Below are 27,923 nucleotides of genomic sequence, written 5' to 3'. Positions count from 1 at the left end.
GTACTGTATTCTATTCTATTATATTCTATTCTATTCTGCCATGTTCTTCTATTCTATTCTATTCTATTCTATTCTTCCATGTCCCCCCATTCTATTCTTTTCTTTTCTATTCTATTCCGGGGTGGTTCAGGCTTGCTGACTTTCCCAGCTGTTTTCTTCTCACACACCCCTCGGGGTTACAGGCCTGTGTCACCTGCCTCAGCTCCTGGGTGTAGAAACAGTCAAACAAGTTCCGATACATGTGGCGTCATGAACACACTGCCTCTGTGTCAACTGTACGGAAATATGAGCTTTTGGGCGGACAGTTTCCCAATCCCTCCACTTCCTTCTCCTCTGAGGCCACTACGCCCAGTCAACAGGAGCAACAGGCATGCGGCCGTGCAAAGGGAAGTGCTGAACTTCAGTCAGGCGTTTAAAGTTGTTTACCTCTCCAAACATGGATGACTCGGACGCGGTCGGGCCCGTCATTTCTCGCCGGAGACGGGCGACTATCGCGGCGGGGAGAGGGGCGACCTTGAAGCCGGTGAACGGGAGGGCTGCATCGGCGAGCCGGAGCGCGGTGTCCGCCGGCAGCAGTAAACCCGACGGCGAGGAGTCAACACAGGGCAAAAGCAAGAACGAGAGAAAGAAAAGAAAGAATGACCCGGCCCACAGACTGCGGTAAGGAAGAAAAGTTTCACTTGTGCGAGTTTGGAGTCTTGTTTCTGACACCTTTGCACGGCACACAACTATTTAGCCTACGTAATGTTAGGCTAATGTTGTGGGGAAAATACCCCATGGAAGCAGGCATTACAGTAGCCTACGCAGGTCAGGTCAGTGTAAACAGCCATGTGAAGTTGGAGCTGCCTGTTTTCATGTTGCTGCTAATGTTTCTTTTTTCATTCATTCGTACATTCAGTAACACTTTCTGTCATTTATGTGGCGTCAAAAGCAGCAGTAAACCTACATCACTGCTACATGTGTCAGGTCTGTCTGGTAGTAACAATACTGTAGCTCACTGTGGGTTCTTTCATCAGCAGTGACTGTGCATTCATTCAGGTGTGTACCTAGGGATTATGGGTCCTATGCGCATGAAGAGGCTCTGCCCCACCTCCTCCATTCACTGTCATCCTCACACCTTCATGACTCCAACAACAACTATACCCTCACACAAATCAAACATACCTCCAAACATTCATTCACTGACTAATTATTGGACACATACCTGAAATTATGCTCCAGTCGGCAGCCATGAAGACTGCTTTCATCAGTTGTTGGCTAGTGTCACTCATTTTACTGTATTTTTTTTTTTTGTAGTTTAACATTGGCGCCCTTGAATGGCAGTAAAAGCCAACATTGTCCTCTTTTGCCTTGTTTTTATCTTTTGATGTGCAGTGTATGAAAGCAGTAGATCATGAATCAAATGAAAAATAGACTCAGCCCATTGTTTTCCTGGCTTTAAACATTCATCCCAGGCATCTGTGCAGCTCAACAGATTTATCGTTACATAATCCATTCATCCAGCTGTTCATCCATTCATTTTGCTTTGTTTCTCCAGCTGTCACCAGTTGCAGGAGTCCCTACTAAGTTCAGGCAGTGGCTACAGAAACTACCGAGGAATCCTCAACTGGTGTGTGGTCATGTTGGTAAGTCCAAAACACACAGGCCACACAAGAAACACCTCAGCCCTGTCACACTTGTGTCACCCTGTGCTGTTTTTTTTTTTTTTTTTTTTTTTTTTAAATTTTCTACCTGTGTGCATAAACACATTGCATGGACTCAGATATTAATACCATAAATGATCCATGGTGACCTTCGTTTCCATATTTGCTCTGGTTACAACTATAGGCTGATTTAAGATAATCAAACTTTACTTCTAGATGGAGAATTTTTTGGTGCTTTCATACATCAGTGTTGTTAAAAATAGAGCCCTGTTTCATTGCAGTGTTATCCTGCATTACAGCCTCTAAATACATACAGAAAACTTCAGCTTGTTTAGCTCACTTCAGTTGATCAAAATATAAGCAAAAACACTGGGGGCCAACAATGTAGCAGCAGGGTGCTATTCTGCAGTTTTCAGGCTTCATGTGAAGGCAAAGTATCACCAAATCCAAAACCGTCCACCATCAGTTCACGTCCGTTAGCTTCCTGTTCTCTCTCATCGTATTTGCACAACTCACTGTAAAACAGAAAGAGAGAGCGGTCACCGAGCGGATAATCCGCCCGCATAGATTAATAGAATCAAATGAATTAAAATGAAATGAAATAATGAAGAATTACTCCACATCTTTCTATAAATACCCGCTCCTTTTCAGCGGCTCCACTGCGTCTGATTTCTGTGTCAGATCTGGTTGCCTGCCAGCTTAGATGCGCTGCAAAAAATGAAAATCTTCGCAAGGGGATTTATTTGGAATATGGAGACTTATCAAACCTTTTACAAGATGTTTTAGGCCAATTTATGTAGCCATTACGTAGATGTTTTTTTTTTTTTTTTTTTATTGAAACACAAGCTTGTTTTTAATAAAAAGCCATAACTTAACAAATATTTAAATCTTTAAACACCTATTCAAGACAGCTTCACTTGTTTCGAACAAGCACATTGACACAACATATAACAATGGTGTTTTTTCCCCTCTAAATTGTCAAAACTATGAAAAATGATTTATAAACAGAGTAATTTCAAGCCGAGACTGGCAAGGTCTGACGATGTGGTTCCCTCAGCATCTTTTGCAGCGTTTCCTCCTCTGTGGCCGGGAGAAGTGATAGAATAGGAGAGAATAGCAGAGGAGATGAGGCTAGTGAAGGCTGCTTGCTGCTAATCCGGGCTTTGAACACAGATCGTTGTGTTCATCGCAGGAGGTTTTCCTTCAGTCCCACTGAACTTCTGTCCCATCCCCAGGCATGGAGCCTTTGTGTTGGGTAATGAGATATTACAATCCATTTAGAGGAAGGGAGAGAGGAGGAGAGATGAAAGGAGTAAGAGGAGGAGAGGAGGAGGAGGAGGATGAAAGGGGTGAGAAGAGGGAAGAGACAGGGTATAGGGAGAGGTGGAGAAGAGAGGAGAAGCAGATGGAGAAAGAGAAGAGAGTGTAGAGGAGGGGAGGAGACGAGAGGGATGGGAGAGTGCTTTTATTAAATTAAGAGGGAAGACTCATGAAAGAGAGAAAAGGTAATAGGGAGAGTGGGAGAGGAAGAGAAAGGGATAAAAGGAGAAAGGGAAGGAGATGGACTGGAAGAAGGAAATGAAGAGATGATAGAAAGAAAGAGAGAAGAATTATGCGGATGAGAAGGAAACATGGAGCTGGTGGGAAGGTGACAGAGGCTGACAAACAGGGAGGAATAAAGAAGGGATGTAAAAGGGCAAACAATTAGGGAGAGGGTGTGAGCTAGCCCGTTTAGACCTGTTTACCTGAAGTCACCTGTCTCTCAGTCTGTGGCCTCACTTTCACTCACATGTACAAACATGCAGGAGTCTGGCTCAATATCTTTAACACTTGCATTGTGTCACAGGTGCTGAGCAATGCCCGCCTCTTCTTAGAGAACCTGTTAAAGTAAGTTATATATTCTTAAGAGAAACTATATGCATTTTTGTTCTGTTCTTACCAACAAATACACAGCGGCACTTCAAGAGGCACCTGGTAATGATGCTCATATATGACTGACCCTTGTTTTATTGCTTATACCGAGTGTAAGTTATTCTTAATTAGACATTCGGATAATATCTAATGCATGTAAACAGAATAAACTGGTTTACACCAAATCAGAGCTACAATAAAATGTTAATAATTTGTACTTTTTACCAATATGCCAGCGTATGACCGCACTGTTCATGCACAGTTTTACATCTTTTGAATTTTGAAGACAGTTCACTCCTTGAATTGATTTAAAAGTTATTTTAACACAGTCCATTCAGTAACAAATACTTTTCATTTAAATTTCACATATTAAACTGCCATTTCACGTTATGTTTTTTTGTTTGTTTGTTTGTTTGTTTTTTCTCTCTCTCAGGTATGGTATTCTGGTGGATCCTATTCAGGTGATTTCCTTGTTTGTGAAGGACCCCTATAGCTGGCCAGCAGCATGCCTCGTAATTGGTAGGTACTGTCTGCAAAATGGGTCTTAAAGCTGTACTGACTGGTTTCCGTCAGTGTATCAGTGAGGCACAAATCACTTGTTCAAACTGTTCCAACTTTATAAAAGCAAACATGTAGGCAATTTGAAAACTTGCCGTTTTGTCATACTATTCAGTTTGTGTCTTAATTGTAATATCAGGTGTGGGATACCACAGCAAAAAGTTAGAAACCTTAGGAACCTTCACCAAAAAAGGATTAACGCTGAATCACATGATAACTATGCCAAAACATACATGAATAAATGAATGAATGAATAAATAAGCTTATCAGATGTTAAGTGTCATAATTATTTCTGAAAATGAGAATATTTAGCCAGTGGAGTGGCAAAATTTAATTGGGGTGAGAAAGGTTGCCTATCTGTATTATTTCAAGGCACAACTTGACAAATATGGTAAGCTTACTTCTTTCCTCTATCCAAAGTTTTTCTGTATTTATCTTTATGGTTTATTGCAGTGAAACGCTGCAGTGGCACAGCTCACACTGTCTCTTGAGGGACAATTACCTGCCCTATATAATGTACAGCAGTTCTGTGACGGAGAGAGAGAGAGAGGGCGGAGAGAGAGAGGTAGTGAAAAGAGGAGAGAAGGTGATGTAGGGTAAGCATTAAGTGGTAAGAGGGGAGGAAAGAGAGAAATGGCTGGGGAGAGGAGAAGAATCCTGGGCTGAAAAGAAAGAGGCAGGGTAAAAGCAGGGGAGACCAAAGGAGTGGGGAAGCTAGATGTAAACAACATTGACACAGGGCGAGAGAGAGAGGGCGAGAGAGAGAGAGAGAGAGAGAGAGAGAGAGAGAGAGAGAGAGAGAGAGAGAGAGAGAGAGAGAGAGAGAGAGAGAGAGAGAGGGAGAGAGGGGAGAGAGGGAGAGAGGGAGAGAGGGAGAGAGAGAGAGAGAGAGAGAAAGAGATGGATTTAATGTGAATTACTGCACTTAGGACAGAAGAGCCGGGTGTGAATGGGAGGCTGTTTACAGTAGCATGGACAGTAAAGCATATCATTCCCAGAGGGCAATGAGTACTTATAGAGTCACTGCAGCAACTCACACACACACACACACACACACACATACACACATACCACAGAGTAAATGACTAGTCTACAGTTTATAGTGATCTGATAAATCATCTCTACAATATGTAAAAAATAAACAAATAAACAGTGTCAGTGACATTTAGAACCCAGGTCTGGTAAACTTTTAAGTCAGGTAACGATGTCAGATTTTTATGTGTTTTCTATCTGTATCCACAGTTAATTTTGTAGTTAGCACTTATGTAAGACATTTCACTTCGATACAACTGTATTGTGTCCTTGGGCAGGGTTTTCAAATTTACAAAAAAAAAAGTAAAATGTTACTGATAGCTGATTTCCTGATAGCTGATTGAAAAATGATTTCCAGACAGAAAAAAAGAGTTTGCCAAAAAAACTTTTCACATCTACATAATCCCCTCAAAAGCTGGCCAGTCAGTACCGGATGTCAGGCTGTTTTGTGTTCGACAGATGCTTAACGTGTCCTCAGTAGCTGCTTGATTGGCCTGTTTGTGCTCAGTAGAGGTTCAACAGGCCTGTTTTCAAAAGAGATCAAAGTAGGAATTAATTGCATTTGTTTTTCACTTGCTTTCAGACATGTACAGTGGGCCAGAGGAAGTTTAACCAAGATAGTTGAACTTCGTTGATTTGTACTAATAATTCATGGAATTCATGGAGTCAGAAAACAATTTTGTCAGATTACAAAAGAAGTTATATGCTTGTGAACATATGAATGGAATCATAACCTTTGAAGACATCTACATATTCAACATGAAATGTTGTTAAACATGTCTGTCTGTTGAAGAGCCCTCATACTCTTACAATGTTCATGTGTATTTTTACATATGGAAGTGTCTTGTCAGGATAGACATGCTCTGTGCTCATCTGTGCTACTTTTTTAGACATTTTGGTGATGAATAAGTAGCAGGCTAGCAACCCATCATAGGATAAAAAGTACCTTGATGGAGTGATCAAAAAGCAACAGATGAACTAATATTGCAGAGAAGATTTTAGAAAAAAGTGAGCTTCAGTTCATGCAACTGGTTACAGTTATAAATCTGATTGTTTTCCCCCCATCTTTCAGTGCTTGCATTTTTCACATGAATCAGTTTATTTAGGAATGTGTGTGTATGCAATGAACACATGCAAAGAACATACAAATAGGTTGTGCAAAGTATTCATGGTCAAAGTATTCATGGTCACAAATGGTTTTAAAGTGTGTTTTCATCAACAAGTTTGACTTTCTGTTAATTATATACCATACAGACCTGCTCCTTACAGTGTTCATAGCATGTTAGTTGGAAACAAGTGTATAGTCACCCAAGCTGCACTGAACACTTAGTTTAAAACCCCATCCAGCTGTTCTTTATCAAACCAGGATCTCAAGATGGCTGGAGCTGGGGCCATTAGTGTGCACTTTAGGCCTTTCATTGACTATGAGTGTGTTTCACTTGCGATGGACAGAAAATAAACTCCACTTGTTGTGATGGCTTTAATGATTGTTTCAGCTCTCATTAGCCATCAGCTGTGTTGCTGCCCCTCTTGTATAAAAAGAGGGTGGCTTTTAGGACAGATTCATTTGTTCATCCTGGTCTGAGTTTATCTGACAGTCTTACCTTCACTAAAGTGATTCTTAGGAGAAGAAACTTTGCTTTTTTGAATTCAGTCAAGACTTTAATCTTGAGTTTAACCATTTAATCCCCACATGAAAGTTTGGTTCAGTGCTTTCCACTGAAAACCACAAGCCAACCAAGAGGTTATTTTAGATTCCAGCTGCAGTGCTTTTCATCATTCATCTCCTCCCAGTGGAGGAAGACAGGATGTCTCCTGTCCTATGTGCTACACATCTTCAAAGACAATCCTGTTCATCTTTGTTGTAGCCACAGTTTCTGTCGACCCAGTCTGAAGACATACTAGACTGAGATGAGAGCTCAGGAGTGCCCACTTTGCAGGGAAAGATCCTCACTGAAGGAACCTCATAGAAACCTGGCCCTTAGAAACTTGTGTGAAGCCTTTACACAGAGACAAAGTCAGAAATCTTTAACAGGACCTGAGCTGCTCTGCGGTCTGCATGGGTAGACACTCAGTCACTCATAAACCTGTATGTTTTGTCCATCTGTCCTCAAAAGGCCACACTGATTCAGACCTACAGACAAACCTGTTGTGGAGCTAAAGGGCTTAGCATGGCCTAATCATGAGGCCTTGTTGTGTAAGTGTGGGGACTTGGAAGGATTTTTAGTAATGTGCAGTGAAACAGCAGAACACATTAAGGTGCAGGCCCAGTATTTAGAGAAGCAGATCAGGCAGGAGTTTGGGAAGCTGCTCCAAGGAAGTATGAGGAAGAGAGGGGTGTGGTAGAAGAAGAGCAGAAGAGTTCTGTGATGGAGGAGAAAACTCAGTGACTGAGAAGAGAGATATTAAACCTCTCAGACAAAATCCAAAATATAGAGGAGGTGATGAAAGTTCATAAAGACACTGAATGCAGATTCTCATTCCTCTGGAAGTAGGGTGCCATAATAAAAGAAACAGAGCACCAACTAGCCTACATGATCCAGCGGAGGTCACTGGAGTGCTGATTGATGTGCCCAAACACATTTGCAACCTGACCTTCAGAGTGCGGGAGAAAATGAAGGACAGCTTTGGCTTGCTTCACCCCCATAATTCTGGACCCCAACACTGCAGATTGCACTTTCCTTGCATCTGAGGACCTGACCAGTGTGACATTCAGAGGCTATGAAAGTAAACAGAGGCTTCCTCACAGAGAGAGGTTCATGTGTCTGAGGACTTTGACTCTGCAAATCACAGTTGGGATGTTTGAAACGGCGAGCACCAGGAAGTTGGCGTGGTAGCTGAGGATATCGACCAGTACAATCAGGTGGTGGGTGGGCGGTGGATCATCCAACTCGAGCAAGGGGAATACAAAGCATTGATCAGGGCAGAAAATGGTATATCTACTTGCAGACTCCTGGAAACAGAATTAGGGAAACCTCTGAAAATCGTAGGCGGTGCTGCATAGTTTCAGTGACACCCTCACCCAGAAAATATTGCCCTACTTTGGCACCAGCTGCCCCCTCTGCCCACAGAAGGTAGTGCCAGCAAGACAGTGCAGCCTTGTGCGCTGGATAGAGCTCACACACTCATTACCACTTACATTACTGAGGCCAAGGACAATGTTTTTAATGTAGCAAACAGATTCAGATAACATAGTTAGAAATCAAGATGTAATATCATTAGAATAAGAGTTAATAAGATTTAGAGAGAAACTTGTCGGAGAGAGGCAAAATACAACAAATTAATTCACTTGAATCCCATATTTTAACTTGTTTTTTGATCTTGCCAGACTGTTTGTGATAGACTGACAAGTTATTAGCTTTTTTAATTAAGTACAATACATTTCACTGAAGTTCTTATTTTCACTTTGTTTCAAGTTACTGGCTGTAAAGATTTTTTTTTTTTTTTTTTTTTTTTTTTTATTATGTTGCATTTACTAAAGTAAACTTTATCTGTAACACTATATTCGTTGCAGCCTCTGTTCAAGAAATCACCCCAGCAATAGCTTTTGACATTGGAAAAGCTATTGACATAATGGCACGGGACCGACTGCTAAATTCACATGTCACATTGCCCCACACCATCTAATCCATCATTACAAGTTTGTGCAGTAACTGTCAAATCAAGATGAAGGTCTCTTCAGCGGTTTCTCCACTCGCTGTAAAATTACAAATTCATTAAACCCTGCCATGGTTGTGTGCTCAGAGATTGCTTAGTGGTTAAGAGCCGCCCATGGTACCATGCTGACATTGTGCAAACCTTAACAAAGCCTTCTCCCAGCGCTTTTCTTATGTCAAAAAATAGGGCCTGCTCTGCCTTTTAAATAATAGAGAAAAGAGGACAAAATTGCCTCTGTCCTAATTAAAAATGTGTGATGCTTGATTTAATGTGTATTATTATAGTTTTCTAAAATCTATAAATGATCACATACATTTCAATTTGGATTAGTCTATCATCCCTTAAAAAAATGCGTTTTTATCAAGTGTTTTCGTGCAGTCATCTATCTTTGACTGTTATCAAATGTGTTTATGGGATGTGAGTAGACAAAATGTGTTTCTGTAATAGGTTGAAAAGGAAGCTGAGGCATGTTGTGCCTCTCTACACAGTTAAAACATGTACTATTATAGATATGCTTTAATAAATACATTTCTTGCATTGTCATCAAATGAGGAGGCTGAATTATAAAGATAGCTATGTAAATGGTGAACTTTAAACTTTATTAACTATAGCTGGTTGAATCCTGTAGCTGTAAGACCGGTTGTGGTCTTAGCTGATTATTATTATTATTATTATTATTATTATTTTTAAGAAAAAGCTGTTTATATATTTTGACAATACACTATTTTTCATGTTAGCAGTCATTTTGCAAAAAGAGATCTCACTGTATTTAAACAGCGCATATGCCATTTTGCAACCAAATTTCAATTAATAATTCTTTTGATTTCTTTTAACCTAATTGGAGGTGCAGACCCCTATGCAGTGCATACTCCTATGCGTCTGCATAGGGTGATTTTGTAACTGAAAAATTATTTGAAACAAATCCACAAATTATTATTATTATTTTTTTTTTCAGAGATTCAACACATTTTGTGCTGCCTCGTAACATTAGACGGATTAGAGCCCAATGCCTTATCATTCAGATCTGGCATACCACAACTATTCCCATTCTACAAGCTTTCTGGAGCCATCACATCTGCACTTTTGTCAGGACGGGACAGTTTCTGCAGTTATGTGCCATCAGCATGGCTCAGTCTGGTCTAGTCATGTTGACAAAGGATCTGCATTCCAGTGGTTTCTGCACATTCTGCACATGCATGAGTAACGCTGCCACGACTGTTAGTTAAGATGGAGAAATGTTGCCTAAATGGCCACAAACAAGGTCATGCCATGCCTTAAAGATTACTGCACAGTCTATTATCTGTTGTAGAAAAGGTCTGGCATTTGAACCTAACTAGATTTAAAACCAACATCACATCTGTTAGTGCTACTTTAAAAAAAAAAAAAAAAAAAAAAAAGCTCATTTCAGCCACAGAAATAAAAAGATAAAAAGTGAAGCCTGGTCAATGTGAGTCTGTGTCAATGTCAGGAAATCCGGGAAAATAAGTTAAGTTAAAATCTTATTGACAAACACAATTTAGAGCAGATTATTACAGGAATATTTCAAATGAAAATGCAGTCAGTGTTTTTCCTTCAAAAGTTTTGCATACCTCAATAATTATCTTTTTTTTTTTTCATGAAGTAACAAGTTGTAGGCCTTTATTTTGGATGCAAAATTACATAATTTTGAGTCATACCCTGGATATTTCTGGGTGTTTGTTGCAGCTGCTAAATGTGTTCTTGGTGTGAAAGGGTAGGTGTGCAGCTGTTGGATAATTGTTATGGAAATGTTATCATTTTAAGAATTATTCTTACATCGTGGCTGTGAGTGTGCGACTGTCTTCCTTCACACTTGTGCTTTCATTGCGGTCAGCAGCTCCCCACCACTGGTGTGCGGTCCCTCTGTCCTATCCTGCTGCAAATGTGCTAATTTCACCAATAAAATGGACTGGCTCTGAGAGATAATAGCCATGTGTTTAGTGCCCTTCAGAATTCTAGCTACTTTTTTTCTCAAGTTAAGGCAAATAATGAAGTTTATTCAATGTTCAGAAAATCAAAAGTAACATAATTTCAAACGCAGTTACTCAGTAAGCCCCCCCCCCCCCCACCCCACCCCAATATGAGAGACCTAATTTCCTAAAAAGTGGATATTGTAGCTGTCAGTACTTTTCATGCAAAGCTAGTCCTGTGAACATTTATTTCCTAAAAATTTAGCTTGAATTCATTATAGCTGCTTCTTGATCATGAGGCTTATGAGACATTCCTTGGAGATCGTTTGTGCAGCCTATTTCATAGCCTCTTGGATTTGAATGTATAATGCATAACACTTCTCCCTGGAATAAGCACTACAAAATACACTCATAACACGCCGTCGCAGATAACAGGCCAGTTAAAGTCTCAGTGTCCTACAGGAAGCCTAACCTTGAATTTCCACAAAGTCAGTCCTTCAGAAATTAAGAAAAAAATCTATCTATCATATTAACCTTTACAGCTGCTAGATGAAAGCAGTTTTGTTTTCACGATATTGTATGTCACACAGTGTGAAACCTTGCTTCCACCTAAGGAGAACAAAGTCAAAGGGACTCTGATGTTTTTGTGCTGTGTCTTTTGTCATCAGTCGTCTCCAAGAGAAAAAGACTGTCAGATTTCAGAGATTTAGATAACGGCTTTTTTTTTTTATTACTTTTTTTTTTCAGGCTGGGAATTAGCAAATGTGTTGTGTCTCTGCAGGTTCCTACTCTTTGCTTACAGGCCTTTGAGTAAATAAAAAAAATTCTCAGTGTAAAGAGGTATTGTTTTAGAGGAACTGATTTTTGATTGTCTTTTTCAGTGTCCAACGTGTTCATTCTGGTGGCTCTCTACACAGAAAGGCAGCTGTCAATGGTGAGTTGATGAACACTGGCTGCTTGTGAGCCACTGGTATTTCACTGCCCTGTTGATGAATTCAGAGAACTTTTCACCCCACTCCTGTTTGTTTACTCGGCACCGCCCTGTCAGGGTGTTCTCAGTTCACAGCGAGGAAGAAGTCAAGGAATAGGTGTGGCATTAAATGTTAGTGAATTAACAGCACTGAACAGTTTGCAGCACTCTTTACTGTATATTTGCGTACTGTATGGACAGGAGGGATTATTTTTCTAAAACCGTGGCCCACAATGAATTGATCCCCCCCGTCCCATCTGAAAGCATGTAATGAGAAAACCTAGATTTTGTTTGATCATCCGCTGTACATGTTGGGCATATTCATATATGCTTTTGAACAGTTTGGCATCAAGATGTAACATTTGCTTTTCGTGTTTAGCTGTCCTGTCCTTGTCAGTGCTTTTATCACAATTACAGAGAAAATCTTCAGTCCATAAATCACGGTGTAAACAAGGTGGGGTGACCGTGGTTGTAAATGGGACGTTTTAGTGCAGTAACAGATTTAATGTAGGAACTCCCTTTCTCTCTCCGTGCAGGGTTCATTTAGTGAACATGTGGGGTTGCTGGTCCATTGCATTAACCTGTCAGTCACCCTAATCTTTCCTGCTGCTGTGGTCCTATTGGTCCCCTCCATGACTCCAGGTAAAATGTTCCCTACCATTAACAAATTAGCTCTCTGCAAGCCTTTCAATGTGAGTGGTCTGCATGTATATTTTTTATATATATATATATATTTTTTGTGCAAGCCCATACCTGCTGTTGTGTGTTGTGTAAGTTGTTTATTTCAAGGCTGAAATAAAATGTTTTGGTGGCTTCCCTCCCAATCATTTTTATAGATTTCCTGCTTAATAATAGTCTCATTAAAATCAGAATAAACTATGTGAGCAGTGTTTTGTTGCTGGTCTTATTCCACTAGTTCATAACTTGTAATCTGTGTTATCAATTTAAAAAAAAAAAAATAGACTCTATATGTATTTAATTATAAGAGCTTAATTCAAAGCTGTTAAGCCATTTCAGTAGACATGACATCTTTTGAGGCTACCTCCAGGAACAGTGGTAGATGTGCTCTGATAGTTAAACCAAGGGGAGGTCCTGTTGTACACTGACAGAGAGAGCATCCTGTCTGCGTTTGGAGATGTGTTGCATATAGGTTGTCAACTCTGTATGTAAGTAGATCCAGGTGAATCTAATGTGAACACAGTAGCCATATGTGTACAAATATCTAGTATCCTTGTATCTGCTCATGGGTGGCAACTGCTGTAATTTCAGTAGAGTGGCAAAAACAGTGAAGATAGTGAGGCAAATAATGCTGATCATGTTAAACCCTTACAGACAGACTATGTAAAATGGCTAAACAGGTTGCTGACATGTTGTTCCCAGCGGCACCGGAGGTAGTGAATGAGACAAAATCAAAGATGAACTCTGCCCCCTGGCTTCACTGGCGACCGGGTGACAGCAGGAGCAATTATGGACAGGAGGAGGTATCTCAAGTAAAAAAACACAAAAGAAAAGTTTGTCTTGGGGGACTGCCACAAAGAACACAGAAAGAACCCGAATCACTGCATCTGGTGCTTGCAAGACATGTTTTGTCCTATGAGTTCTACTTCTTATGAAGTATACTGGGGCCTTTACTATTTATAGTTACCAGCACTGAGCCCATTGTTCTAGCCTGCTACAGTTGCGTGTTTCTGCTGCTGTGGTGCAGCTCACTCTCTCTGTGACTCCAGATAGATACAAACTGTACATTTAGATTCCTCAGAAACTTCATTATCTACATCAGGATGGCAGTAAGCAAAATTTTTAAGACCGTCACCCACTACCAACTAGGATGTAAAGTGGCAGTAGGTGCTGCTACCTTTTATGACTTTTTTGGAATTTAAGGAAGGCAACACATAGGAAATTATTATATTAATTTCTTCTAATGACTCAAATAAACCTGGGTTACTGCTAATATAAATCTTATACAAGGTGTTTCCAAGAAAATGTGATATTTAAAACGTGATTATAATTGCAATTTCTTGGTAATTAATTGTTCTTACCAGAAATTTCCTCGGTAAATACCTTCTAGTTTGTAGGAAGAGTTGTCCCACCATTTTTTCTCACAGTGCCAAGTATCAAACAAAGGCAAATAACAGACCAAATCTATAACTCTGCAAGCATCCGTTTTGCAACTGGGCCTTTATACATTTATCGATTCAGGAATAGTGAACATTTTACCTCTATGAAAGGAACTGAGGATAAAAGAATAAAAGGACAGCCGTATGAGCAGCTGACCAGTCTCATGCTGCAGTAAAAGAAGTCGCTTATACAGTGTCATAATTGGTGTCTGTTAGTGCTAATGGAGCCAGTTGGTCATGACTGGATTATATCCAGTTGGAGAGGAGAGAGAAGGGGAGGGGAGGAGAGGAGAGAAGGAGAGGAGGACAAGGTAGGGGAAGGGAGGATGGTGGAGAGGAGCAGGGTAAGAGAGCTGCCAAGGTGGGCATGGTTGACAGTACAGGGTCGTCCAAGGGTCACTTTCTCCTGTCTTCATCAGGCGGCCTGACAGAAAACATGGCCACCCTCCACAGACCACACAACACACCGGATGATAAATGGTGATATTAACTGTACAGTACAGGATACACTAGTGCCCTTTTTTTCTGCATAAAAATATTGAAAGGTTTGATTCCAAAATACCATACACCCATTTTTTAAAAAAGGAAAGGGCACCTGATGTGCATGGTTTTAAATTTAACAAACGCATAATAATTACCCTATATTATTCCTATAATATTTTGTCTGTACTTAAAGCATAGTTTTCTTTTGTTTGAAGTGGAGTGAACATTGTTGCTTAATTGCCATGGCATTTTCAAGGAAAGTGTGACACAGCTGTTTTCCATCCTCCAGTGTTTAAAAAAAAAAAAAAAAAAAGGGTAGGTCTAATCCCAAATTTAATCGTCATCCAAGAATCGTTAACTGTATCCTATCAGGAAGTCCAGGCCAATTCCAGTCCATGCCAAAATGTATACTGTTGTTGTGATGGGTATTGAACCAGCAACCTCTGAGTTACTGGCCAGTGTCTTCCCACAGGCCAGCCTGCCACCTGTATGCTGAATGCAGAATGTGGGACTTCTACAATGGCTATAATTGGCCGTCTCTGCCACTGTGTCCATTACTTGTAATGAACTTGAAAACTTGAAACCGTTAACTGCCAAGGTCACATCTGTCATTGAGCCCACAAAAACACAGCAGGAGTATTTTATGTCGTTAAGGCAATATATTTAGCTCAGATAACAGCAAGATTTTTGGCATAGCCTCATTCCTTAGACCTTTATTCTAAGTTCCAGTTGGGACGGATCTCATTTTACCCCGATTGCGAGACAGATGGTGAGTTTAGAGTGTAAAGTGTGTAACTGTGTTAATGACGCTTTGGTTGTCATTCCTCTTGAATTTAACAGCAAGAGGGTTTGGGGGTTTTGTTTGAGACATGAATTCTTGCAAGTGCATTCCATTCTCATTATAAGAGCCTTGCTGTGTCGTTTCCATCTCCTTCTCTTTGTTTTTTTTTTTTTCCATTTACTTCATTATCCCTGCTCCTCTCCTCTCCTCCCCTCTCATCTCATCTCCTCCTCTCTTGTCCTACCTTCTTCTCTCCTCTCTTCTCCTCTCATCTGTTCTCTCGCTGGGAGGCGAAGGAGTAAAGGAGTCACTCCATCTGTCTGTCTGTTCTCCTCTCAGCGCCGCTGTTCACACAGGAAGGGCAACAACAGAGGGCAGGTGTGTGTGTGTGTGTGTGTATGACAGGCGCTATCAGTTGGATAGACTTGCAACCAGCATTTAGCTATGATTCCAGAAGTGTAGTGGAAGAATGTGATCCAAAGCTTATTTTCACATTTAATTGCCTTTTTTTTTTTTTGAGGGATAGTAGAGGGGGGAGCTGTTAGCTACTGCTACTGGCATTATTTCATTATTTTGATGTGCTTGACTGTGTACACCTCTGCTGTAATTTATTTCCTCTGATTTCTCGGCAGAGAGTTTCAAAATACAAAAATTAGTCAATGAAAACATAAATCTGAGAAATTACAATCCCCCCTAATGCTTGTTACATTGCAAAATTATCAGTGCTTACTAAAGGGGTGTCTGTCTCCCCTGAAATCAGTTCACATCCTCATTGAGATGTGATCAATAATTCAGCACAGCTAAGATAGATTTTAGGCAGGTTACAACTGAGTACAATTCAATTCAGTCTTGCCTTGATACAATCTGATGCAGTGCAATACAGTGTGATTCAGTATGATGCAGTTATGTGTGTGAGGGACAGATGTAGATTACATTGGTCTCCTACACAAAGTGAGGAGAGCGTCCTCCTGCAAGTTGTGCAAACCCCTCATTCTTTACCACACCATACCATGCAGATCCTTAAATGTAAAGAGTGCAGCAGCTTGATTTGGACCATGCACAGCTGTTGTTTGAACATTTCGATGCCTTTTTACCTTCTTTCTTCATTTTTTTTTTCCCAAATAGGGACGCTGAATTCCAGTTCATTGTATCTCTTTGGGGTCACGAGATTAGTTCTGCTACCTGTTGATTGGCAGGTTTTGCATGTTACCACACTGTGATCAAGTTTTCCGTCTTTATTGGAAATCTAAAAGGTGATCCGCTCCACACTTGCAATTTACTGAAAAAGTATTATATGCATTGTATATTTGCTCCTCGTCAACTATCTTAACCCTCTGGTGCATGGCGGTCACTACAGTGGACAGCTGTTTAAAAGTCATTTTCTCCTAAATGCAATAGTTTCTATGGTGGAATTGCATATCAGCTGTTAGAATGCTCCCTGCTGCTCCCCTCCATTGAGGTTTATGCAGAGACTGTCAGTTCTTGTTGCTGAAAACATATTAGTACTAGTATAATGACATGGTAATACCAGTCCTGCATCCTTAAAGAAGTATGGAGACTCACAAAAATGTTCATGCCCCAAGAAAAGTAAAAACACATGAGAAAAAAAATCTTGACTCAGGCTTTCATAATTCGTGCATCAGAGGGTTAAAGGTGTAGTGTGCAAAACTGAGGGTGGAAGACTGTTAAGACTGTCAAAAAATGTGGAATAAGCATGTAATGTATCAAATCAGTGAGAACCATTTAGGCTCAGCTATCAGATTTCATGCTTATTTTATGCTTTTTTTGTACTTTTTCTACCCTTGGCAGTTTTACATAGTATGCCTTTATTGCACAAAGTGCACAAAAAGTAGAGAGGAAAGTTTGTTTTCTTGGAACGAGGAACAGTAGAACATGACGGTGACATGGAGCCTCACTGGGCTGACAAAACTGGCAGAGACAAGCATATGGACCTGGCTGAAAATACATATTTTACTATCAAAAATGGGCTGCATAGGCCTTTAATTCTGCTGCATCAGTTTGAATCAGCGAATCATTACATCCCCAGTATTTCAGAGTCTGTTGACAGCAAATACAACAAATAACGCAGAATCAGTATGGCTAAGATAATGACAGGGTTTAAACAGCAGATGTTTAGATTTGGTTCACAGACAATCTGACACACTCCTGATTTGGATGGGACTTTATGAGCAGGAGAGGATTGTGTACCCCTCTGGCATGTTTTTCCAGTTTAGCTCCGCCTCTCTGTGTGTTCCTGTGATCGCTATCTAGCTGTCTAGAAGCCACATTGAGCCAGAGAGACAGATGGTTAATGGATAAGATCTGCTATGGTCTGATGCCAGGTGTGCTGACCTCTACCTCACCCTGTTGGTACACCAGTCAGTTTGTGTGTGTGTGTGTGTGTGTGTGTGTGTGTGTGTGTGTGTGTGTGTGTGTGTGTGTGTGTGTGTGTGTGAACGCTCATCTTTGGCTCTCAACACATGTGCTTGTTTGCCTGTGTATAGGTGTGTGCAGGCTCCTGTTTGTTTGCCTATTGTCTGTTTGTCTGTACTGTGTGTGTGTGTGTGTGTGTGTGTGTGTGTGTGTGTGTGTGTGTGTGTTTGTGTGTGTGAGCGAGTAACTGACTCACTGAGTGACTGAGTGACTGAGTGTGCGCTTGTGAGTGAATGTGTGTGCTTCTGTCCTCTCTGTCCAGCATGATCTGTTTCCATCTAGCATATGGTGACTATTGATAAAGCTCTGGTAAGCAAACTGCTCATTTGGCCTGTGTGTGTGTGTGTGTGTGTGTGTGTGTGTGTGTGTGTGTGTGCAATTGGCAAAAAATGTTGATTAATCTCACATCAAAGCATCTTTTATATTGACCAACAAACACAAACACTGCCACAACACTGACACACACACATACACACACAGACACACACACACAAAACACTGGTAAACAACATAGCGACTATATTATCATGTCCTTGGCATAGTTAGACTGCTCTCAAGCTGAGTTGCGATGATTTATTTTAGTGGGCCTGCTTTGCTGTTTGTTCAAGATCAAATGATGACCTCTCTCTCCCTCTCTCTCTCTCTCTGTCTCTCTCTGTGTCTCTCTCTCTCGCTCTTCCTTTCCTCATCCCTTCCCTGTCTCTCCTCCTTCCATCCTCCCTCTTCTTGTTCTCATTCTCAAGCTTTATTCTTATCAAGATATTGAAACGTTGAACTGTCTTCATCTCTCTCTCTCTCTTTGTCTCTCTGATAGTTGGTGGTGCATTTGTTCTTGGTACGTACACCATCCTCTTCCTGAAGCTGTACTCCTATAAGGACGTCAACTTGTGGTGCAGGGAGCTGAGCACTGTCAAGGCCAAGAAACTGGCCCGATCACTGTCCTGTAAGTCACATACATACACGCAAACAAACACAAGTGTGTTTGTGAGCAGCTGCGCATACAATCAAATGGGCATGCAGACTAGGCTGGCTTCAGTCCTTTTGAAATCAATGTATTTAGCAAGTTGATTTTATTTTAAAAAATGGTAAGACAAGGTTGGCACACCCATCTGTGCTTAAGTAATTGAGAATGACTGCACTATTATTAGCTAATTAATTTCAGTTTATGTCTGTTGTGACTTTAATTAAAAGTGAGGTGGCCCCGCTCCATATGATCCCTTCCTCCTTCTCCCTCATGCCCATGCTGTTACAGTGACATCTAATGGTCAACCCTTGATACTGCAGCTCATAGGTGGACGGACAAAAGTATGATCAGCATACCTGAGTGTGACTATGCAGTAATTATTCCTAAATGAATTCATACAGCTTTAGTTGTGGCAAAGTTTTAGTGAATGTTACCTGATTAGCAGTGGATTTGCTACTTGAGCCAGGCCAATAAAATCAAGCATGCCGTAACTTTCTGATGTTTATGGATGCACATGAGCTGCAAACTGCTCATTAACTTAACATTGTGGTAAGAGGGGTTGTATTGTCTGTTTTCAGTTGTCATTAATGTAAGTGCACCATCAGAAAATGCAATATCAAGTCAGACCATTTAACCAATTTGCAGTGTCAAGACATTAAACCGTTAATATTGAATTTCTCTCACAGGTCCCTCTGCACAGCACTTCAATGGAGGGGACCAGCAGGTCTGTTACCCTGGCAACCTGACTATCCGAGGTACTCCACTCAAAGTTGCTGACATGTTAGATAGAACCCAACAGATCTGATTTTTGTCATCCACTATTCATTTATGAATGTAACTGAACTGTTTTATTTTGTCAGTCTTAACACTCTGACTAATCTTTTCATTGACTTCCTTCTCCATCTCATTAGATCTCTACTACTTTGTCTTTGCTCCGACTTTGTGCTATGAGCTCAACTTCCCTCGCTCTCCCAAAATTCGAATGAGCTTCCTGCTGAGGAGACTGTTTGAGATGGTGAGAGAGACAGGTTGTCTGAAATATCCCATGTTAGCATCAGCCATCAAAAACTAGCCTTAGATGTGTGGTCAGGTCACCATATCAATGGTCTAGTGGTTAAAGCGTTTGCTCTGAAACGCGGGGCTTTGGGATTGGACCAGATGCTTTGCTGTTTGATGTTAAGAGATGGACTGGCATCCTGTCCAGGAGGTATCACTTATTCTCCTGCTTCAACCTGTCAGCCCACTTCAAACCACAGAAACAGGACTCAAACCACTGTCCCATGAGTCAGCATGGCTCAAACAAGGCTTATTTTACTGTGTTGAGACATGTTTCATGTCTACATCAGTGGATATATTTTAGAGAATACCATCTGAGGAACAATACCGGTGTGTTGATTTTTTTTAGCTCACTGACCAGTCATACTTGTACAATTGCTGTTCAAATTGGCAACCAAAGTGAATCACTTCTTGAAATCTGATAATTAGATGCAGTTATTACAGCTAGAGACATTACCAAACTCGGATAGGACTTTTCTAATCATGTCTTGTTGAAAAATATTATTGTTAGCTCCCCAATGCGACAGCAGCAACACAAACTAGATTTTCTGTATCACGTCCATCTTTAATAAATTAACAGTTAGTTTAGTTCGTTTCCAGTGATGATATGTTGTTGACATAATGAGGTGATTGCATGTACACAATGCTTTGGACTGTATATTGGTACGGTATATTGACTAAGAGTTATCTGAGGTTGGATAAAAAGGTTTCTGATAATTCTCTTTATGTTTTCAATGCCTCTTCCTTGTTTTCTGTTGATATTGTGGGAGAAAGTTTGGGAATATAAACGTTAATCAATTCTATCAACATGTGTCCTCAGCTGTTCTTCATCCAGCTGTTGGTTGGTCTCACTCAGCAGGTACAACTTCCTCATGCTATCCAAAACCGATTGCATAGTGCTATAACATTACCTGTTTAAATTTAAAGCCTCATTATTTTATTAAAATTTTTAATAAATGTCATTTTATGGTGTGGTATGCATTTTTTGATTAACACATTAGTACACAGGAGCTCATAACCTTTCCCTCCTTATTTAATAATTACACTGTATTTTTCTATTACAGTTTAATCTGAGTGAAACTGTTTTATTTGTAACTCTGCTTTTTCTCCTCTCTCTGTCAGTGGATGATTCCTATCATTCAAAGCTCCATGAAACCACTAGAGGTAAGGAAGACAGAATGAAAATGATGTCTGTGCAAATAACGACACAAATATCAGTGTATCATAGCTTGTCACAGGAAGATGCAACAGACTCCTGAGCCTTGTTTCTCCTTGTTTCTTAGTGTCCTGACCAACAGTCTGTGTTTTGAGTGACAAGAGTGCCTTCTGTCTCTTGCTTTTTTCCCCCTCTGTCCTGTAGGACATGGATCTGTCCAGGATGACTGAGAGACTCCTGAGACTGGCTGTGAGTTGGTGAACAGCACAGTATGACACAAAACACAATACCACATGGCATGGCATCACAAAACACTATAATTACAGCCACCGGGAAGGGATTCCACAAACCAAGTTCAGCCACATAACTGGTGATAGTGACTTGAATCTGTAAACCAAAGGTTCAATGTTGGGTTTAGGATAATGATCCAGTTCCAGACGAAATTTCAGAAAATATTCAGTAATGCTTTTTTAAAGTTATCTGGCTAAATTGCTAATCCCGCTTAGTAGAATACTCCTTGGGGAGATGCTTATTCAGTTTTTCAAAATACTTGTTCTTCAGGCAAGTGTTTTGGTCATGCATCCCCTATTTGTTTTAAAAGTGAGACAATGGTAAACACAGCACCATTGTCACTGTCTCAGCTGATCACATATTAAGAGTCTTTGTCATCTTTGCTGACTTAGATAGCATCAGTGTTTTCATAAAAACCTTGTCTTATCCAGAAAGTTATTCACACAGTCCACACAAATTGAAGCTTCCTCGTGCAATGTTAGCTTCATCTGTGACTCATGAAAGATAATCTAAATGCAGAGCTTTCAGTTACAGTAAACAAGCTTTTCAGCAGGACATTCACTCTCGGTATTTGCTGAGCTCTGTTGTGTCACATAACAGCATGAAAAAGAATATTTCCTCTATACTCATATATTAAATTTATTGCTCAGACTCTATAGCAAGGAAGGTTGCTTGATTTAATTCTGGTACTTGCTTGTAGTTTATTTGGCTCCGTCATAAATTAATCAGAGCATACATTAAACCATGCCACCCCACTGTCCACCGTCTTGAGATAAATGTTCCCCTGGTGGGTTTCGGTGTAGCACTTTGTAGTAGCAGCCGCTTCAGGCCTGCTGCTCAGGCAAGCTTCCCTGCTTCAGTCAATAAGCTTTTCTGCCAGTGTGTAGTAAATCTCATTGACTGGCTGGAGCACCGCTGATGTCTAATCCTTGACCCAGTTGCTACAAGCACATATATTCTTTTCACAGTATGAATCCTCCTCTCTCTCCAGGTTCCAAATCACTTGTTGTGGTTGATGTTTTTCTACTGGTTCTTCCACTCCTCCATGAACTTCACTGCTGAACTGCTGCGCTTTGGAGACAGACAGTTCTACAAGGACTGGTGGTGAGTGAGTGAGTGAGTGAGTGTGTGTGTGTGTGTGTGTGTGTGTGTGTGTGTGTGTGTGTGTGTGTGTGTGTGAGAACTTCAGCTCTGAATTTTGGTGGACTACGTTGGTCTAGGTGTGTGAGTTTGGCCCAGGTTGTACATAGACGCATATGTGTGTATGGGAATATCTGTGTATGTGTGCGTTAGAGCTGAATGACATGGAAAAAAATCATTGAAATTGTTGACATTGTGATTACAACGTGATTCATGATTTCAGTGGGAATAATAATTTTTGAAAAAACTGTGAAATGATGATGATGACATTTTTACTGTGGTGTGTGGCTTGAGAATACAATTTATAGGCCAGGGCATTTCTGTAACATCACATACCTACAGTGTTATAATGGTTTTTGTCACACATTTTATCTTTATTAAAAAAAAATAATAATAATAATAAGCTCATGCAGTTTGGATATTGCACTTGGTTAGAGTACAGTTGTGATGATATTTCAGTTGATTGATGAGTCAGGCTTTATGTGTGTGTGTATGGAGGATAATTTAGATTTTTTTCAAAATTTGTAGAAGGTGACAGGTGCAAGCTTGTTTTTAAGGGACTTAAACTGAATTTTCAGTAAAAAAAAAAGTGTCAGTATTTTTGTCAGTTAGGGATGTTGAGGGGTTTAAAGGTATTTCAGCCTATTTAGTGTTATGTAGGGGGCAAGATCTGATATTGAACAAAAAAGTGTTTACAACTTAATTAATAATCTAATTATAAGCCATTCATGAACCCTTTATATGGGTAGTCTTACTGTAAACTGGTACTGATTTACTTTACTGGCTGTATTTGTTACTTTTGTATCACTCAGTTGTTAAATTGCTCCTCCTTCCATGACATTACAGATTAGAGTCTTGCTCACTTCCAAGTTTAGAGAGACCTTTTTCATGTTCACAAATATTAATCAAACTGTTTTAGATCACATGGCAGTTATTTAGAGGTTTGGTACACTGTTTGCTGACTCCTCTTTCAGGAACTCAGAGACGGTGACATATTTCTGGCAGAACTGGAACATCCCTGTTCACAAGTGGTGTCTACGGTGAGTTATCACACACTAACGTACTGGGAGGGAGCGATGAGATTTATATCGGTACCGCTAAAAAAAGGTACCACCAGTGGGTTTGACAGACAGACTTAACAATGTACACTGATCTGTTTGGGAGACTGACTGATCCATCTGTCAGCAAGCGAGTAAACTGGTAGTAATAAATACAATGTCTGCAGTGAGCTCGACACTGCAGCAGAAGTTAGGAGTGGGGTTTATATTAAACAAGACAAAAGGAATGAAGGACTGTCTAATCTACAAGTTAATCAATTTCACTACCCCACTGTAAATACTCTGTCCTGAAGCATCTCTACAATCTTTATCAATGGTGACTTGGTTTCTAACTCTGAATTTCTCTCTGTCCCTTCATTCATCCATCTATCTGTCCATCAATCCATCCATCTGTCCTGAAGCCATTTCTACAAGCCCCTGCTGAGGAGTGGGTTTAGTAAAATGGCCAGCCAATCAGCTGTCTTCTTCCTGTCTGCCTTCTTCCATGAGGTAAGTGCTTAGCCCAACACCACTTTCTCAGGTGATTTTTCAGCCTGTAGAACAGAGATTGAGTCTATTAAACATTAAGACAACCTGCTTAATACTAGACCTTCACCCCCTTTTGCAAAGTTTAGATGTATAAGAAAATGCTTAAAAATCCCCTTTCCTGTCTCCCTTGCTTTTTATCAAGTGAAATCAAAAGGGGATCAAAATTTCTACCTACGTTCACCTGGATAATCTGGTCAGGTGATCCTGATAAGCAATTAAAAAAATAAACACAATATGGAATTCACAGATTTTCAACCATAATACCTATTTTCCATTTGTCTGGCAGATGAGTTTAGAATAACTTCTCTATTTATACGTAGTGTTACAAGGATTTTTTTCTCTATACAAACCCTTGGTGAATATTCCTCACAGAGCGCTTAGGCTGTACACCATGTTTACATTTTATGCCGATGCTCTTACCCAGAGTGACTTAAAATGACAGCAACAGCACAATTAAGATTAATTTCCTTGGGAGTCTGTACTGCAGTATGTAATATAAAATATAGCTTCCCACTAGCATTATAATGTTATCTGACCTGACTGACTGTCTCAGGTGAGTGTTTCTGTATGGCTTGTCAGACTGTAATACACAGTATTTCATTACATTTTTTTTTTTTTTTTTTTTTTTTTTTTTTTTTTTTTTTTTGCCTGTCTGTCTTTCTGTCTCAGTACCTGGTGAGTGTTCCTCTGAGGATGTTCAGGCTGTGGGCCTTCACGGGCATGATGGCTCAGGTAAGGAGAAACTGATGCTCATCACACATGTCAGCATAGCATCAGACTGAAGCACAACAGCACAGCACAACACGATACACTCTGGAGTTCATTGCAGATATTCAAAAACTAAAATTAGTCATTAGAATAACAATCATCCATTTTTTTTTTCCATTTATTGCGTTTATCAGCTCCCACTGGCTTGGTTTGTTGGCCGCTTCCTGCACGGTAACTATGGCAATGCTGCAGTCTGGATCTCACTCATCATTGGTCAACCATTTGCTGTCCTGATGTACGTCCACGACTACTACGTCCTGCACCACAGACAGGAGACTGAATGATATGGACACACGACTATGTTTGCATATCTCTCGCTATATATAACTCTCTCAGAGACACACACACACACTTAAACACCACTACTGCTGCAGACAAGTAGCGCCCTCGATAGGACAGGATGTATCACCGCTGCTGATAGTAAGTTAGTATGTTTACCTCAGACCTCAAGGCAACTTTATCATCTCTCTTGGGAGAAATAGGAATGGATAAAATGTGTTTGCTGATATAGTGGGATATGTCAGTGAAAATATGAGTACGAAACAAAATAATCATGAAAAAATAGTGTAATGTTTCACCTCTGTGACATAAGCCAGTTTTTCATAGTTTTTCATAGTTCATAGTTTTGCACTCAGGTAATTTTATGTAGAATTTCAGTTTGGGTTGAAATGTTTGTTGGATAACGTCCGTGGCAGTGCAAGAGCAGCTTATACGATTTCATTCATATTTTTATATTTGATGTTTTACTCCAGTGCTTCCACAATAACAAGGTTCAGAGGTGCACGATTTAATCTCGCTCGGCCTTATTCTGTTTCTTTTTTTATGCCAAATGGAGCAAATTAAACCACATTGTGTAAACAAGTAAAGGAAATAGTCATCCTGTTTATTCTAGTGTGTATTTGGTTATACAAGTCTTCAACAGTCGTCTGGATGGGACCTAATGTTATGTTTAACATTCAGTTAGAATATTTCTCTGCTTGTTGGGTGAGAGTGGCTGAATTATATCAAATGTTAGGTCGATTACATGATTCAAGTGCCTTTTGTCGAAATGAGAGTATCGTAGAAGTTATGAAACATGCCTCTTCCTTGCTTTAATGTGAGTTTTGGGCCTTCATTTTCTGTTTTCACTGTGAGATTGAATATGTCTTGGCAAAAAATGAATGTACTGAATGCTAATAGGATTTTATCGCTGTCGATTTTCATTTTCATCAAGGCTTACTTTGGCAATGGCAGAATGAAAAATACCAACATTAATGCCCAGGTTTATGTTTCTGAAATGTCATTAATACTGCACAATGCCAACAATGCCAAGACTTTTTATTTATTGTTTTTTTTTTTTTTTTTTTTTTTTTTTTTAAGGTTTCTGCCAAATCTGCAAAGAACTATACACTATGCAAAATCACTGAATGAAGTTTCGAAGTTCAGGTATTCTAATATTTTTTATTCTTTATTCAGATCCCTGTGGCAGCTACTGTTTCTGGGACTGCTGCCAATTTATAATTTCTGTGTGTTTTAATCCAGTATGTTTGTGTCTAAATACAACATTCAAAGAATTATATTCCAGTCTTGTTGTTATCCATGGTTTATTTTGTGCCAGTGTATCTCAGTTTTCCGTGTGTGTTACATTTATAAATGAAGAGCAAAACTGCTTGAAACACAAAGGATGTGTGTTTTGAGGGACCTATGACAGTTTTCGTGCTTTTCTTTGTTTGGTGAATTGGCAAGTAGACAACACATACGCAAACAAAACATATGCATATGTTTTTCCAGTTACCATAAACATGTACATATGGATATATAATGAGATACTTTCATGGCAATTGAATGGACAGTGAAATCTTACCTGCTGCATTTTTTTAGATTGGGTAAAGAGCAAACCATTAGTCTGCTCAAGGTTCACAGTCCAATGGGATGTGAAATCCACCAGTCACTCCTCCCACGCTATCACAAATGATCAATTCAGTCACTTTCAGAGAATCAGGGATCAGCAGTCATCCAGTGAGCAATCAGACGTCCTCTCACTATGGCCACTGACGTCTTAGGTGGAGGAGTGACATTTTCTCAAATCAGATATGTGTACCACTTAACAATGGATTTAATATAATAAATGAGTGCTATTTGTAAAAAGCGTGTATGTTTTTTTTTTTTTTTTTTTTTTGAAATCTCACTGCTTTGACAGCAATACATTTATAAGAAAATACAACAAGCAAGATGTTGTACAATAATATAATATTTTATTTTGACCCAGGACACCACGTTTGTCTTGTGTACCTGTGCTGGTACATTTAAATGAGCCCGGATGCCAGGTACAGAGACCACAGACCACAGTGACCCCTGCCAAGACTGTATAGGATCTTGGTCTGACTCTAGAAGAGTGCCATGGCCTATATCCACACTCCTTTTCATGCAGCAGGGATTATTCTCTGCTTCTTTTTCAAATGTCTTTTCCCATCTCATCTCTGAGCCGGCACCAAAAATGCTCCCATCAACCCCCAAAACTCTGCTGGCCTTATCTTTAACCTTTACATATACCCCCAGTTGCCTCCGTTGACTGCCTGTGGCTCCTCCTGTCAATGTCAAAACCCTGCTGCTGCTTTCTAAGGCTGCGAAGGGATCTGCACCCCCATACCTCCAGATGTTGTTCCAGATTTACACACCCGTTCTGCCACTACTGGCCACGTGGTTTTCCCGTTGATGAGGGCATCATCCATGACTCGCCAGGTCTTCATGCTTCTCACTACTTGTTTCCCCAATTGTGGAATTACCTCCCTAGTCCACTCCCCATCTTCCATCACTGGCTGAAAACGCACCTTTCATCAAGTGCTCACATCAAGCATCACCCTCTCCCCACTGAATCCTGCCCCCTTTCTCCTGCTCACTTTCATGGCTCTCAGAAAATTACTCCTACACCTTATATATCTTTTTCCTTACTCACAGGAATACGGTCCGTCTCTTTCACTCATGCTTATAAAACTGGGTATCACTGCTTTCTCATTGTAGGTCACTGCTATAAATGGTCCAAACATAAAGGTAAAAATGGAAATGACATTTACCAGTGGTCTATACAGTGACAGGAGTAATCCTCACATACTGGGTCAGTAAGTCCAGTCAGAGACATTTACCATGCCACACGTTAAATTACTTAACACCGATTTTCGCCTGTGATATTTAGCAGAGCCAGGATTAACACTAAACTCAAGAAAGAGACAAACTTCATATAACTGCTTTGCTACTGGGCATCTCAACCAGGGGCACAAAACTTTGTCATGAGACTTTGTGTGTGTGTGTGTGTGTGTGTGTGTGTGTGTGTGTGTGTGTGTGTGTGTGTGTGTGTGTGTGTGTGTGTGTGTGTGTGTGTGTGTGTGTGTGTGTGTGTGTGTGTGTGTGTGTGCGCGCGCGCGCGCGTGTGTGTGTGTGCGCACACAATGGCATATGTGTGTATAGATTTG

At 40.2% G+C, this 27,923-nt stretch overlaps 1 protein-coding gene across 1 annotated transcript; it reads left to right on the top strand.

Moving 5' to 3' along the window:
• Positions 1-240: 240 nt before the first annotated feature.
• On the top strand, positions 241-26,584 carry dgat1b (diacylglycerol O-acyltransferase 1b). The gene is made up of 17 exons (XM_030073274.1): positions 241-660; positions 1,538-1,625; positions 3,490-3,530; positions 3,988-4,073; positions 11,611-11,663; positions 12,236-12,341; positions 18,328-18,456; positions 19,164-19,232; positions 19,389-19,492; positions 20,354-20,392; positions 20,656-20,697; positions 20,894-20,938; positions 21,972-22,084; positions 23,095-23,160; positions 23,580-23,667; positions 24,376-24,438; positions 24,609-26,584. The coding sequence occupies exons 1-17, from the start codon at positions 437-439 to the stop codon at positions 24,756-24,758; spliced, it is 1,506 nt and encodes a 501-aa protein (XP_029929134.1). The 5' UTR covers positions 241-436; the 3' UTR covers positions 24,759-26,584.
• The last annotated feature ends 1,339 nt before the right edge of the window (positions 26,585-27,923 follow it).

Source organism: Myripristis murdjan, chromosome 16, assembly GCF_902150065.1.
Source record: "Myripristis murdjan chromosome 16, fMyrMur1.1, whole genome shotgun sequence".
Lineage (NCBI taxonomy): Eukaryota > Metazoa > Chordata > Actinopteri > Holocentriformes > Holocentridae > Myripristis > Myripristis murdjan.
The sequence above is the reverse complement of the archived record's forward strand: the minus strand, read 5'-3'. Positions and strand labels throughout refer to the sequence as shown.